Genomic DNA, 15246 nt, shown 5'->3' with positions numbered 1-15246 from the left:
TTGGTAAAAATATGGTGGTTGAAAGCATTGGTTGATCGAGTAAAGCCTTCTAGGAGCCTCAATAATACAGTGCTGTTAAGAACTTTATTTTCAGTAAATGTTACTGTTGGCTTTTAGTCTTAATTTAACCCCACAAAAATATATACTTATAAATTTTTAACGTAGAAAAATTATCACTGGCTTATCATCGGTGACATCATAATTGGAAGTTTTGTTCAACACTGCCAGAAGCCATGGAGTAAAGTGAATGCCGAGTAGGTCAGACAGGCTTGATTTTGAGCGTAAAAGAATAACTCAGGATTTTAGTAAGTCTGGTCATTATTTATACACATCATTACAAACCTGGTTTTGGGATTTCCTGGTACATTGCAACAAATAATGTGGAAGGGTATTGTTGGAGGCAGGAACATTGATGCCCCTGTAAACGGCAAAGAGCAGTTAGGAGCAGAGAATTTATATATGGCCGACATTACTGACATAAAGCATGGTAGCAGGGAACCATTGAATAACCAACTTCCTGAACTTTAGGACCTCCTAATGGCATCGCTGTTGCAGTAGAGTATGGTTATTTTATATGATAACCTTGCTTTATGAGGAACATTCAGTATATTCAATTTTATATAATAAGGAAATTATTTAAAAAGAAGTCTATGAAAACGATTCTTTAATTATCAGAAAAAGTTCTTTCAGTGCCTGCCACTACCCTACTCGATACCTCTCTGATCTCATTACCTACTGTTCTTCCTTCCTGTTCATGCTTTTCCAGTAAAATCAGCCTTGTTTCTGTTTTTTTGAATAGGATAGCTACATTCCTTTTTCAGTGCCTTTGCACCAGCTTTTTATGGGTAAAGGTGGGGGCTAGAACAATCTTCTTATAGTTAAATCCTAATTCACTCCTTTTCTAAGTTTTACCCAGTTGTCGTCTTCAGTAGTCTACTCTGACCACCTTAAAAACGCAACTTCCCTCACCTACTTTGAAGTTCCTTTTATCCGTTTTTTCCTCCAAAGTGCTTATTTTCTGATACACTATTTAACTTATATATTATGTATATTCTTCATTGTATGTCTCTTGTCACTAAAATGTAAACCAGTAAAGATAGAGGGGTTTTTGGTTTCTTGTTTTCTGTCTCTTTTATTCACTAGTGTGGCCTACTTGCCTAGTACAGAGCCTGACAGAGAGCATTCAAGAAATATTCATTGAATTAAATAATAGGAACAGAAGGTTCACCAGTTTAACAAATTTGTCAAAGACAGATTACCAGCTAGGGTAACTCATATCTCTCTGATATTTTCTTTCCTATTGTGTTACATTGGTGTTTAATGTTGTAAGCTAGAATTATAACTAAGATTTTCTGATGCTTTACCGAGTTAATTAGATACTTATAAGATCTTAAGCCTAGAACTTAACCACACTTTACATTTTCTCATCTATCTTTATATTGTTTCAGAATAATTTAGTGGCACTTGTCAATATTTATAATGCACATATATTTTGATAAAACACTTGTAATTTCTAAGAATTGAATCTACAGAAACATTGCTTACTGTTGTATAAGTTTACTTGCTGACTTGTACACTCATTGCAGTATTATCTAGAGGAGCAAAACAAAATGCCAGCAACCGAAATATTTAACCAAAGGGGAGTGTTTAAATCAGTTATAGTAAATCCTTACTGTGGAAGATGCTCGAAAGGTGCTTGAGGCATTAAAGGAAAATATACTGACCTGGAAGAATATCTGTGACATATTGTTAAATAAAAAAAGCAAGTTGTAGAACAGTACGTTTTCATGTTTTTAAAAGTGACTGTGTATACACATGTATTTATTGTTTTCAATAATTCCCAATTTTTTAAACGTTAGCTCTTCTTGTCTTGATTAAGTTGGTATCAATCAGTCAATAAATTTATTTATTTATTTATGCATACATGTATATAGATGGGGTCTTGTTCTGTCAACCTGGGTGACATCATAGCTCACTGCACCCTTGAACTGCTGGACTCAAACGATCCTCCCACCTCAACCTCCCAAGTAGCTGGGACTTTAGGTGTGCAGCACCACACCAGCCTAATTTTTTATTTTTATTTTTTGTAGAGACAAAGGTCTTGCTTTATTTCCCAGAATAGTCAAACTCCTGGCTTCAAGTGATCCTCCTGCCTTAGCCTCCCAAAATGCTGAAATTATAGGTGAGAGACACCACACCCAGCAATAATAATTTTTAAGTGAAAAAAAAGTAATGGTAAAAATTGGAAGTAAACAAAGTAAAAGGTCCCTTCAAAATACCTCTTCCCTGTTCCACCTGATGCTACATTTACAGAAAAATAGAAGGCTTATAATTAGCCAAGAGCTGTTAATATTTGAGTCTAAGGAAATGTTCATTGAGTATATGTTAATTTGACTGATTTTTTTTTCAGGTTCGATCTGGGGCTAATGTTCTAATCTGTGGTCCAAATGGCTGCGGAAAGAGTTCACTTTTCCGTGTTCTTGGTGAAGTAAGTCAAGTTGGTCTCAAAATTGTACAGTCTCATTTTGCCATACTATCTACCACTTTGTAAATTTTACAATTGTTCTTCTCCCTTCTCTCTCTCTCTCTCTCTTTTTTTTTTTTTTTTAATAGTTATGGCCTCTTTTTGGAGGACGTCTAACTAAACCCGAGAGAGGAAAGTTATTTTATGTTCCTCAGGTAAGACCTAGCTTGAGTTATCTTTGATTTAAAGATCTTTTTATTTAGTTATTTTTTAAATGTTGCTTCTAATGACTTTTGCTCTACTACTGTCAGAGACCTTACATGACCCTTGGAACACTTCGAGACCAAGTGATATATCCAGATGGACGAGAAGATCAGAAAAGGAAGGGAATATCTGACTTAGTAAGAGAATGTTTATATCCTAGATCGACTGGAAATACTCCATTTCAGATTCTTTAATCACTTAAGTATTTTAAATGCCAGGTAGTTTATCTTAATCTGTAAAGCCTTCCAAAGCCATCAATTTTGATTTTCTAAATTGAGGTAAGATGATAATGCCTCGGCTTAAATATGGAGGGTTTAATCTTTTTTTTTACACTATCGTTTGTTTTCTCATTGCCATCATTCTTTTATTATGTACAATAGTGTTACTCTCTTTAAGCTACTAGATATATTTTGTCAAGTTTAGTGTAGATAGGAGCTGAAAGGTTCAGGGCTACCTTGGGCCACATTCTTTTTTGAAATGTTATCTTTTAAGTGGTACAGACAGTAGAAGTATAGTGATTCCAGTTTAAAAAACAAAGCAAGATTAAAAATGTTGGTTTACATCAAGTTTGTTTTCACCTTGAATCATTTTTCTGAAAGGTACTGAAGGAATACTTAGACAATGTCCAGTTGGGTCATATCCTTGAACGTGAAGGAGGCTGGGACAGTGTTCAGGATTGGATGGACGTACTCAGTGGTGGAGAAAAGCAAAGAATGGCAGTAAGTATACTCTGAAGAAATTGCACAAGAATGTAACTGGTTCCGCTCCGGGTGCAGTGGCTCACGCCTGTAATCCTAGCACTTCAGGAGGCCGAGGTGGGTGGATCACCTGAGGTCAGGAGTTCAAGACCAGCTTGGCCATCGTGGTCAAAACCCATCTTTAAAAAAAAAAAAAAAAAAAAATTAAAAGAAAGCAAAAAAAAAAAAAGAATGTAACTGGTTCCAGCATTTTAATTGATCAAGACACAAAATTTCATCTTACATTTTTTTTATTCAGCAGCTGTTTCAGTACGGATTAGTTTAAATGATCATAATGCTTGAAAATCTTTAACTTGTGTGCAAATTTGGAATTCTGAAAAATTCATAAATATACTGCCAGTACCCATGAAAGGAAAAGCTGCAGATCCAACTATATACCAGTAATAAATTTTTCTAAAAGTTCAGAGAAACTGTAGCTCGTTAGTCCAGTGATATAAGGTAATCCTAGCTGGCTTATGAAATTTCTTCTCATGTCTCTTCCCTATAGACGTCTCTTTTGTCTCACTTAGGCTATTCTTTCTGAAATGGCTGAAGGTATTAGAAATGATCCATTCAATTTTTATCATTTTATTTTTATTTATTTTATTTTATTTTTGAAATGGAGTCTTGCTCTGTTGCCCAGGTTGGAGTGCAGTGGCGCGATCTTGGCTCACTGTAATCTCTGCCTCCTGGGTTCAAGCTATTCTCCTGCCTCAACCTCCTGAGTAGCTGGGATTACAGGCGTGTGCCACCATGCCTAGCTATTTTCTGTATTTTTAGTAAGAGAACGGGTTTTACCATGTTGGTCAGGCTGGTCTTGAACTCCTGACTTTGTGATCCACCCACCTCAGTCTCCCAAAGTGCTGGAATTACAGGCGTGAGTCACCACATTTAGCCTGTCATTTTATTCTTTATTCTGTTCTTGCCCCTTTTCTTCATTATTATGTATATGTTTTTGTTTCAAGGTTCAGTATCTACTACCGAAAGTTACTTCAAATTTTTAAGTTTTCCTAATATAAACAAGCATTTGAAAGAAACTACTGTAATTTTTATGATGACTAAACTGGTTCCAAACCAAAAGCATACACTAAACCTACATATTAAGAATGAGATCAGCCTGGGCAACATAGCAAGACCCTTTCTCTACAGAAAATTTAAAAATTATCTGGACGTGATGGCACATACCTGTAGTCCTAGATACTGGGAGGCAGAAAGATTGCTTGAGCCCAGAATTTTGAGACTGCAGTGGGCTCTGATCACACACCATGGCACTCCAGGGTAGGTGACGGAGTGAGATCCTAAAAATAAATAAATAAATAAAAATAAAAAAGAATGGTAGTTGAGCTGGGCACGGTGGCTCAAGCCTGTAATCCCAGCACTTTGGGAGGCCGAGGCGGGTGGATCACGAGGTCGAGATCGAGACCATCCTGGTCAACATGGTGAAACCCCATCTCTACTAAAAATACAAAAAAAAAATTAGCTGGACATGGTGGCACGTGCCTGTAATCTCAGCTACTTGGGAGGCTGCGGCAGGAGAATTGCCTGAACCCAGGAGGCGGAGGTTGCGGTGAGCCGAGATCACGCCATTGCACTCCAGCCTGGGTAACAAGAGCGAAACTCCATCTCAAAAAAAAAAAAAAAAAAAGAATGGTAGTTGAGTACCTTGTCAAGAGGGGCAACTTCATAAGGAGTCATTTTTTTAAACTATATATTCCATAGTTTGAATAGATCCAAGCAAGAGATTCTCCTCTTCCCCTGCAGATTATTAGGCTTACGGAGATTGGAGAAAAACTATAGCCAAAGAAAGAAAGCAAAAGAAATGGTTTATGGCATAATTTCTGACCCATTATCCTCAGGTTATGTTCCCTCTTTTTGTTACCTCTGAGTCCCTGATTCTGCAGGTTATTTTTTTCCAAAATCATACCCACTCTACATGGAGTTAATATTAACCTAATAGGGTTCTTGCTTGGCTAGTGCTGTAACATGAGATGAATCTAGTGTGAAGAATAAATCATAAATGAGAGAAATATAGGCTATATTCAAAATGGAAATTAGACTGAAGGAGTGAAAATTTAAGATGATTAGGCATTTCTAGAGTGAATTTAGAAGATGACTATAGAAATAACTGCAAATCAAGAACTGTAAAACAACTTTAAATTTCTGTACTGTCTTCAGAGAAAATGGAAGGATATGGTTCACAAATGGACATGATAGAAACTCAGAGAATGAATAATGAATTTACTTCAACCAAGGAACTCTGTGTGTGTGGTATAAAAGTACAGAAGGGATAATTTTTGTTGGAAGATTAGGAATTCAGACCTGTGCCTATAGCATTGGGAGGTTATCTTGGAAGAGTAAGTGGAGCTAAGAGGATGAATCTTATAAAAACCACATGATAGGCCGGGCGCGGTGGCTCACGCTTATAATCCCAGCACTCTGGGAGGCTGAGGTGGGTAGATCACCTGAGGTCAAGAGTTCCAGACTAGCCTGGCCAACATGGTGAAACCCCATCTCCACCAAAAATACGAAAACCAGCTGGGCGTGGTGGTGCACACTTGTAATCCCAGCTACTTGGGAGGCTGAGGCAGGAGAATCATTTGAACTTGGGAGGCGGAGGTTGTAGTGAGCCGAGATTGCACCACTGTACTCCAGCCTGGGTAACAGAGTGAGACTCTGTCTCAAAAAAGAACCAAAAACAAAACAAAACAAAAAACAACAGATAATCCAGGCTGGGCTTGGTGGCTCACACCTGTAATCCCAGCACTTTGGGAGGCCGAGGCAGGTGGATCACCTGAGATCAGGAGTTCAAGACTAGCTTGGCCAACATGGTGAAACCCTGTCTCTACTAAAAATACAAAAACAATCAGCTGAGCTTGGTACCATGTGCTTGTAGTCTCAGCTACTCGGGAGACTGAGGCAGGAGAATTCCTTCAACCTGGGAGGCAGAGGTTACAGTGAGCCGAGATCATGCCACTGCACTCCAGCCTGGGCAATAGTGCAAGACCCTGTCTCAGAAGGAAAAAAAAAGATCCATAATAGAGGTGTTTCGGAAATGGGGAAAGCTCACCTGTGACACTGTTGCTTATATAATTGGAGCATGGCCAAGCCATTGGCAGGGTGTGTCTCCAGACGTAAGCGAATGTCTGGAGAATTGAATGTGATGTGTAAAAGAGAGACTGTTGTTTTGTTTCAGAGCAGGGAAAGGAGAAGGCTAATGCCACAAATACTAACGTTGGTGAAGTTAGGTAAAGATTGTACATGGGTGTTCATTCTACTGTCGTTTCAGTTTTTTGGTAGGATTGAAAATTACCGAAGTAGAAAGTTGGGGGGAAACAGACTTGAAAGGCCTAGCCGCTTGAAACAGTGAATAAGCCAGGGTTGCGCCATCTAATGTCCCAAGTTGGGATATCTTGTGTTTCTGACCAAAAGTTACCTTTTTCACTCCATGTTTCTTGCTCTTCCTACTTAGTAATGAGTTTTCTTATTTTGAATTACGAAAAACTATGTATGATAGAAAAGTGGAATATTTATTTAAGTATAAATTGGGCCAAACCCCTTTACCAGAGATACCACTGTTATAAAATTTTTAGTGTTTCTTTTTTTCAACTATTTGAGGGCATTAATCTGCCGATTTTTAGTGTTTCTTAAATCTACTTTTGTAAATCTTTTTTACCTGAAATTGGCAGCTATGCCCCTTTCTCAAATTCCCTGATATCTCTGGAATCCCTTTTCTTACAATTGATCAGTACTTTTCTGTCTCTGTCTTCCTTTCCTGTCCAGTACAGAGTTCATGATCCGCAGCCTGGCACATAGGAGATGAGACATAGATATATTTCTTTCTTTCTTTTATTTCTCTTTCCTTTTTTGAGATGGAGTTTTGCTCTTTTTGCCCAGGCTGGAGTGCAATGAAAGGTGCAATCTCGGCTCACCACAACCTCCGCCTCCCATGTTCAAGCGATTCTCCTGCCTCAGCCTCCCAAGTAACTGGGATTACAGGCATGTACCACCATGACTGGCTAATTTTGTATTTTTAGTAGATACGGGGTTTCTCCATGTTGGTCAGGCTGGTCTTTGAACTCCTGATGTCAGGTGATCCACCTGCCTTGGCCTCCCAAAGTGCTAGGATTACAGGCGTGAGCCACCATGCCCAGCCAAGATATATTTTTAAGGAATGAACAGTTCATCCCTTCCCCTTAACTTCCTTTTCCACTTTTTACCTAAATCCCAACCCAGCTGTTTGCCTTGGCACTTCTCTAACTACTCTTCTCAGCACAGCTGAAAAACATCAGATGGGCTCACAGCATGGATTAGCAATCATTTTACTTACTTTTATCCTTCTCTCATTTTTCTGACAATCATTTTAAAACTACTGATCTTGGGTTTTCTACCCCATTACTTACTCCACTACACTTGGCAGAATAATTCACCTTCTACTTTTCAAAGAAAGATAGACTATTATTCCAGTTAAATGACAGCTAATTTTTTCTGAGTACTTGATAGATGACAGACAGTATGCCTGGCACCTTACACAGTGATCTCATTTCATCCTCATAACAGTCCTGTTAGGTAAGAACTGGGGATGCTCTCCCCCCAACCTTTTTTTTTTTTGAGACAGAGTCTCATTCTGTCAGCCAGCCTGGAGTGTAGTGGCAGGATCTCAGCTCACTGTAACCTCTGCCTCCCAAGTTTAAGAGATTCTCCTGCCTCAGCCTCCCAAGTAACTGGGATTACAGGCACCCACCACCATGCCTGGCTAATTTTTGTATTTTTTTTTTTTTTTAGTAGAGATGGGGTTTCATCATGTTAGCCGGGCTGGTCTCGAGCTCCTGACCTCAAGTGATCTGCCTGCCTCGACCTCCCAGTGTGCTGGGATTGCAGGCTGAGTCACCATGCCTGGCCAGAATGCCCCATTTTATAGAGGAAATTGAACTTTTGTGCAGTTCAGTAGCTGGCCAAACAAAGACAGCTAGTAAATGTTAAAACTGCTGGGGGGTGGGGCTTTGTCAAGCTTAGGCAAGCAGTATGGGTGCAGTGTGCATATACTTATTCACTTTACAACAAGCTTGTCCAACCTGCGGCTCACAGACGCATGCAACCCAGGACAGCTTTGAATGCAACCCAACACAAATTCATAAACCTTCTTAAAACATTATAATATTTTTCTGTGTGTGATTTTTTTTTTTTAAACTCAAATATCATTAGTGTTAGTGTATTTTATGTGTAGCCCAAGACATTTCTTCTTCCAGTGTGGCCCAGGGAAACAAAAAGATGGGACACTCCTGCTTTACAGCTTTCTTGTATTGTGGCATTAAGTAGCTGGCAGCTAGTGGGGGAGAGAGAGAAAGAGAGAGAGAGAGATGATGATGATGAGACAATGTCCATGTCATATGATAAGCATGGTGATGAAGGTATGCAGAGAGTCTTTTGGGAGCAGAGAGGAGAGGCATTGGTGGAATGCCCTCAGATAACCATTCCTCTTAATTAACTGTGCACCACTCTGTCCTGACCTCCCTGCTTAACTGTCTCTGGAGGGTATGTCATCCTTCTTGAGAAAGGCTAATATCACCATCTGTGTTTATGGACCCTCTGTCCTCTGACTCTGTCACATCCTTTTCCTTCAGTTACATGCCCTTCCCCAGCCCTCACCTACATTTAACCCCTTCTAGTCCTTCTCTTGAGGAAAGACATTTTTCAGGTCTCTTTCATCTAAAAAGCAAACTCTGCGTTAGTCAAAGCTTCTCTATGGTCTGTACCTTTCATTTTCTGCACAGTTGAACTTCTTCAGAGTCTATGCTTGCTGCCTCCCCTTCCTTACCTCATACAAATGGGTAGAAAGCTGTTGTAGTCATTCATTTATTGGATATTTGAGTGCTACCCATATATAAGTATTAAGTACATAGTAGTGATTAAAACAGTCTCTGCTTTTCTAATTTTTTTTTTTTTTTTTTTTTTTGAGACAGTCTTACTGTGTTACGCAGGCTGGAGTGCAGTGGCACAGTCTTAGCTCACTGCAACCTCCTCCTCTCGGGTACAAGTGGTTCTCATTCCTCAGCCTCCCAGGTAGCTGGGACTACAGGCATGCACCACCATGGCTGGCTAATTTTTGTATTTTTAATAGATACAAGGTTTCACCATGTTGGCCAGGCTGGTCTCGAACTCCTGGCCTCAAGTGATTGGTCTTCCTCAACCTCCCAAAGTGCTGGGATTATAGGCATGAGCCACTGCACTCCACCCCAGCTTTTGTGAATCTTATAGCTTAGGCAGGTAGACAACGCATATACAATTCACAATATATGAAGTGCTTCAGAGGTGTTACAGAAAGGACCCACTAGGATTGTGGCTAGGGACGAAGGTAGGTTTGCCTGAGAAGATGACATTATAAGCAGAAATTTGAAAGCTCTAAGGAGCAGAGAAAAGCATTTGAGACCCAAGGTAAGAGTGACGTGTGCTAAGCCTGTAAGGCATAAGACATCTTGTTCCTAAGCAGTTGAGAGGAGGTGGTGTTGGCTAGAATGTTGAGGTTAGAGCGTGAGTAGGAATAAGATTGTGCAGGTCTTGTAGACCATGGTAAGGAGTTTGAATTGTATTTTAAGTGAAATGGGAAGTTGTTGAAGTGTTTTAAGCCAAAGAGTGAAGTTCTCTGATTGACGAGTGTGAAAGATGCTCTCTGGTTACATGGAGAGTGGACTGGAGAGGAGCAGCAGGGGTGGCAGGAGGTTACTTAGAGTCATCCAGACAGGAGATGAGGGTGCTCTGGACTAAGGGCATGTTTCTGGAGATGAGGAAAAATGGGTGAACTTGAAACTTCACACTTCTTACTTGAATGGGCTTTTTAGTTCATTCTAAAAACGGCGATGGGAGAGTGAAAGGGAGGATGAGAAGGGAAGGACCTGACTAGGAAGCACTCCTGGCTTTCTAGCTGGCACAACTGTTTGATAGTCTCATTGGCTGAAATGTTCAAGATTAGGGAAGGGAATGGATTTTAGAGGGAAAATCTAGAAATTACATTTGCCTTTTAGACTTTTAAAGTTTGAGAGTCCTGTGAGATACCCAAGTAGAAAGTCAAATAGGAATTTTATTTTTAATTTTTTAAATGTTTAAATTTTAAATTTTTATTTTCTGAGACAGCATCTTACTGTTTCAGCCAGGCCGGAGTGCAGTGGCCTGATCATAGCTCACTACAGCCTTGACCTGCTGGGCTCAAGCCCTCCTGTCTTAGCCTCCTGAGTAGTTGGAACCACAAGTGAACACCACCATATGCCTGGCTATTTTTTTTTTTTTTTTTTTGAGTAGAGATGCGGTTTCCCTGTGTTGCCTGGGCTGGGTTCAAACTCCTGACCTCTAGTAATGCCCCTGTCACAGCCTCACAAAGTGCTGGGATTATAGATTTGAGCCACTCTGCCTGGCTGAATTTTTTTTTTTTTTTTTTTTTTTGAAACTGACTTCACTCTTGTTGCACAGGCTGGCATGCAGTGGTGCAATCTCAGCTCACCGCAACCTCCACCTCCCAGGTTCAAGCCATTCTTCTGCCTCAGCCTCCGCAGTAGCTGGAATTACAGGCATGCACCACCACGCCCAGCTAATTCATATTTTTGGTAGAGATGGGATTTCTCCCTGTTGGTCAGACTGGTCTGGAACTCCTGATCTCAGGCATTCTGCCGGCCTTGGCCTCCCAGAGTGCTAGAATTACAGGCATGATCCATCACACCTGGCACAAAATTTTTATATATCTGGAAATTAGAAAAATATGAGTGAGAGATGCATATTGCAAGTTTATAGAATGTAAATGGTATTTGAAATTAAGATTGGATGAGATCACTGAGAGATAGAATACAGGAAAAAGAGAAGGTGGCCTAGAAATTAACCCTGAGGAGCTCCTGTATTTAATGGTCAAGTGGAAAAGAAAGTGCTAGAAATTGAGAAATGGTCCTCGGAAGTGGAGGAAACTTAGGTGCACGGTTTCACTGTCATTTTCTCAAAAGGATGGAGTGGTCTTCTGGGTAGAATGTTGCAGGGAAGACAAATTAAGGACAGAAAAGTGTCCATTGGTCTTAAACAGGAAGATCTTGTCAGGGGCAGATGCCAATAACTGGAATATCTGTTACACAAAAGATCAGCATAAACAATCCCCAGAAAATAAAATACACAGGAGTGTAAATATGGGGAAATGTTCCTCATTCCTGATAGTTAAAGAAATGTAAGCTATAATTTTGGTGTTAATTTTCATTTATAAAATTAGCATCGGCCTAAAAAAAAAATTGAGCATACCCAGAACTGACAATGGGGATATAAAACAGGTACAATAAAAAATTATTGGTGAGAATATTAATTGGTACCAACACTTAAGCAACATAATATTTTACATAGAGACCTTTTTGCATCAAAGTAATCTAGTCTCAATTCTGAGATTTGGTTAAAATCTGCCCTCTCGAATCTTACTTGTTTAGTGAGCTTTCTTTAAACTAGTTTGAAACTCCCTCTCTCATCAGTCTTAAGCTTTTTGTTTTACTCTGAGCAATTAATATTTCCCATGAAGTACATTTTTCTCTTTGTTCAGGATGACAGTGAAAACAATTATGTTTATATTGTTTCTGTTTCTGGGAAGTAGATTTTTTGAGTTTAGAATAATTTTTATACTTTTGCTTTACAAGACTGCAAATGCATATTTAACATAAATTTGTTTGGCTTATTTTAGTTCTGCCTGTGTTTTACACAAAATATTTTTTTTTATCCTTCAGATGGCAAGGTTATTTTATCATAAACCCCAGTTTGCCATTTTGGATGAATGCACAAGTGCGGTTAGTGTCGACGTGGAAGGCTACATTTACAGTCATTGTCGGAAGGTAAGTGTGCAGGTGCTCGGTTTGACGGGCCCTGGCCTCCTTCCTAGTGTATCGTGTGTCCACATCTCTCCAAAGAGAAGATTCCAAGTCACTAAGTAACAAAATTTCTATCAAAAGATTTCTTGTTTTCTGTTTTTGTTTTTGTTTTTTTGAAGTCTCACTCTTGTCATCCAACCTGGAGTGCAATGGCATGATCTCAGCTCACTGCAACCTCTGCCTTCTGGGTTCAAGCGATTCTCCTGCTTCAGCCTCCTGAGTAGCTGGGATTACAGGTGCCTTGCACCATGCCCAGCTAATTTTTGTAGTTTTAGTAGAGACAGGGTTTCACCATGTTGGCCAGGCTGGTCTTGAACTCCTGACCTCAGGCAATCTGCCTGCCTCAGCCTCCCAAAGTGCTAGGATTACAGGCGTGAGCCACCACACCAGGATTTCTTGTTTTAATAAAGATTTAAAACATATGAGTAAAAGAAAAAGAATTATAAATACATTCTGTATATGAGTCTCTTTATATATAGAAACAGATTTAAATATATTGTTTTATATAAATGAGATATAAAACAATATCCATCACATCTGGCCCATTACCTCATTACTTAGAGTTAATAAACTGATCTTTTCTTAATTTATTCCATTAGTTTTACCTAATCATCAGGTTTTTTAATGAGTAAAACTCCATGATAATTATTTGGCAATTTTAAATTTATCGGTTTTATTTTCTAGCCTGAGCAATATTTTACCAAAGCTGCTTTTAGTAGCCAAGTCTGAGGCTGTCTTTATTGGTTTCATTCTTTAATTATTCAATAGTATCAGTTTTCTTTCTTTGAGAAATTGTTACCAACATCTATACCATGGTTAAATTTTGGAACAAGTGTAGTATATCCTAGCTGTTTTATAGTTTCTGTATAAGTAAATGAGGTAGATGAAGTTTTTTTAACTTTTTTTTTTTTTGAGACGAAGTCTCGCTCTGTCGCCCAGGCTAGAGTGCAGTGGCACGGTCTCTGCTCACTGCAACCTCTGCCTCCTGGGCTCGAGTGATTCTCCTGTCTCAGTCTCTTGAGTAGCTGGGATTACAGGCACACGCCACCACACTTAGCTAATTTTTGTATTTTTAGTAGAGATGGGGTTTCACCATGCTGGTCAGGCTGGTCTCGAATTCCTGACCTCATGATCCACTTACCTCAGCTTCCCAAAGTGCTGGGATTACAGGCATGAGCCACTGTGACCAGCCAATTTTTAACATTTTGTATATATTCCTTAGGGGTTCTCAATAAATAAAAAAAGTCATATTGAGTATATATAATATGAATCCCTCCTCTTCAAAGGGTGCTCATGTTCAGCAGCAGCAGTATTACTTGGGGGTTTGTTAGAAATGCAGAATTTCAAGCCCTGCTAAACCAGAATCTGCATTTTAATAAAATTCTGAGATGATTCAAAGGCACATTAAAGTTTGAGAAGCACTGGTGTGATGATAAAAGAATAAATTTGCTGTTGTTTGTAGAAAGATTTTAACTACTGATTTTATCTTGTTAATGATTGATTTTCTATTCTTGAATTTGTCTTGGTAATATATAATATTTATATGTTTGTTCATTTTGGTTTTCAAATTTATAGGTTTTAGCGAGGTTTATGATATTCTCATATACGTAAAACCATGTAATGTGCCATTGATTCACTGACATAGCGGCCCTTCACTGGTGATTTCGACCCCGTGATTTCCTCATATGTTCTAGCTATAGACTTGAAGTCCTCACATAGGAGTGTATAAGTTCCATAAAACATTAGTTCCATTATGGGCTCTCATAGATAATTTAAATTACTGTAATAGAACTTAAACATGTGTAAACATGAAATGAGGCGTTAACTGCTTAAGCCTAGAGCTCTTTTACAACTACAAAACTAATTTAAACTTACAAATTAAATACAGAGAAAACTTAGATACAGTTTCAAATTTTCAACATTAAAGAGACCTATGATACCGTTTAGATGGAACTAAATCAGTGGTTTGGGATTTAATTATGGAAAAATAGAATCAGAGGTTCAAATTTTATTATTTTGCATTTGTTTTTGTATTTCGATTTATATAATTTATATATTCTTTATATTCTCATAGAAAGAATGTGTGCATTAAGTAGATATCTGATCCAATTATTGTAGAATCATGAGCAGAGAAATAATATCTGAAATGAGCTTTGAAAAATCAGAAAAGTGTGGTATGTTTGAAATACATGTTTTATCAATACTGATAACATGCTTATTTTATTATGCAATTCCTAACCAATTTGGGAACCTTTTCACAGTGCAGCCAAATCTATTACACATTCGAAGTTTTGTATTATATCACCTTGGCAATCAGAGATGTAAAAATACAAACTTAGGCACTTAAATCTCTTGGTAAAAATGATCCAGAATATACTTAAAATTATCTTTTAAAAATTATCAAAATGAAAATAAAATTAAGAAACCATGGCAGGAATTTCCCAGATGCCTTAGACTTGCGTTTGCCAGCCTCGAGTGATCGACGTGGAGGAACAGTGACCCAAAGTGGGGTTTCTTGGTCTTGGCACTATTGATCTTTTGACTGGTAATTCCTAGTTGGGCAGGGCTGGGGGTTCCTGTGCACTGGAGAATGCTTAGCAGCATCCCTGGCCTCTACCGTTAGATGCCAGTGGTGCTTTCAGTTGTGACAATAAAAATGCCTCTAGTCATTGCCAAATGTCCCCCTGAGGGACAAATGTCACCGTCCTCCCCACCTTGGTTGAGAACCACTGATCCAGAGCAACTACAGCTGTATCTATTAATGTTTTTTTTCTTAAGTCTGAAGTACAGATTTATAAATACATATTCACAATCTGAAATCCCGAGAACACTTAAATTCAAAACACTTTTCATAATTTTGTAGCAAGCTCACTGGGTAAAACCTTGTCTGAGCTAACAAAAG

General features: G+C 38.8%; 1 protein-coding gene across 7 annotated transcripts in view; it reads left to right on the top strand.

The window, feature by feature from the left end:
* The window catches only part of ABCD3 (ATP binding cassette subfamily D member 3), an 85712-nt gene that overhangs the window by 66412 nt on the left and 4054 nt on the right, over positions 1-15246 (top strand). For all 7 annotated transcript variants that reach the window (XM_039460793.2, XM_010343838.3, XM_003933284.4 and 4 more), the window contains 5 exons: positions 2411-2488; positions 2614-2679; positions 2776-2865; positions 3328-3447; positions 12204-12308. In XM_039460793.2, the coding sequence (XP_039316727.1) occupies positions 2411-2488; positions 2614-2679; positions 2776-2865; positions 3328-3447; positions 12204-12308 (459 nt within the window). The remainder of the gene's footprint in view (positions 1-2410; positions 2489-2613; positions 2680-2775; positions 2866-3327; positions 3448-12203; positions 12309-15246) is intronic.

Source organism: Saimiri boliviensis, chromosome 11 (genome assembly GCF_048565385.1).
Source record: "Saimiri boliviensis isolate mSaiBol1 chromosome 11, mSaiBol1.pri, whole genome shotgun sequence".
Lineage (NCBI taxonomy): Eukaryota > Metazoa > Chordata > Mammalia > Primates > Cebidae > Saimiri > Saimiri boliviensis.
The sequence above is the reverse complement of the archived record's forward strand: the minus strand, read 5'-3'. Positions and strand labels throughout refer to the sequence as shown.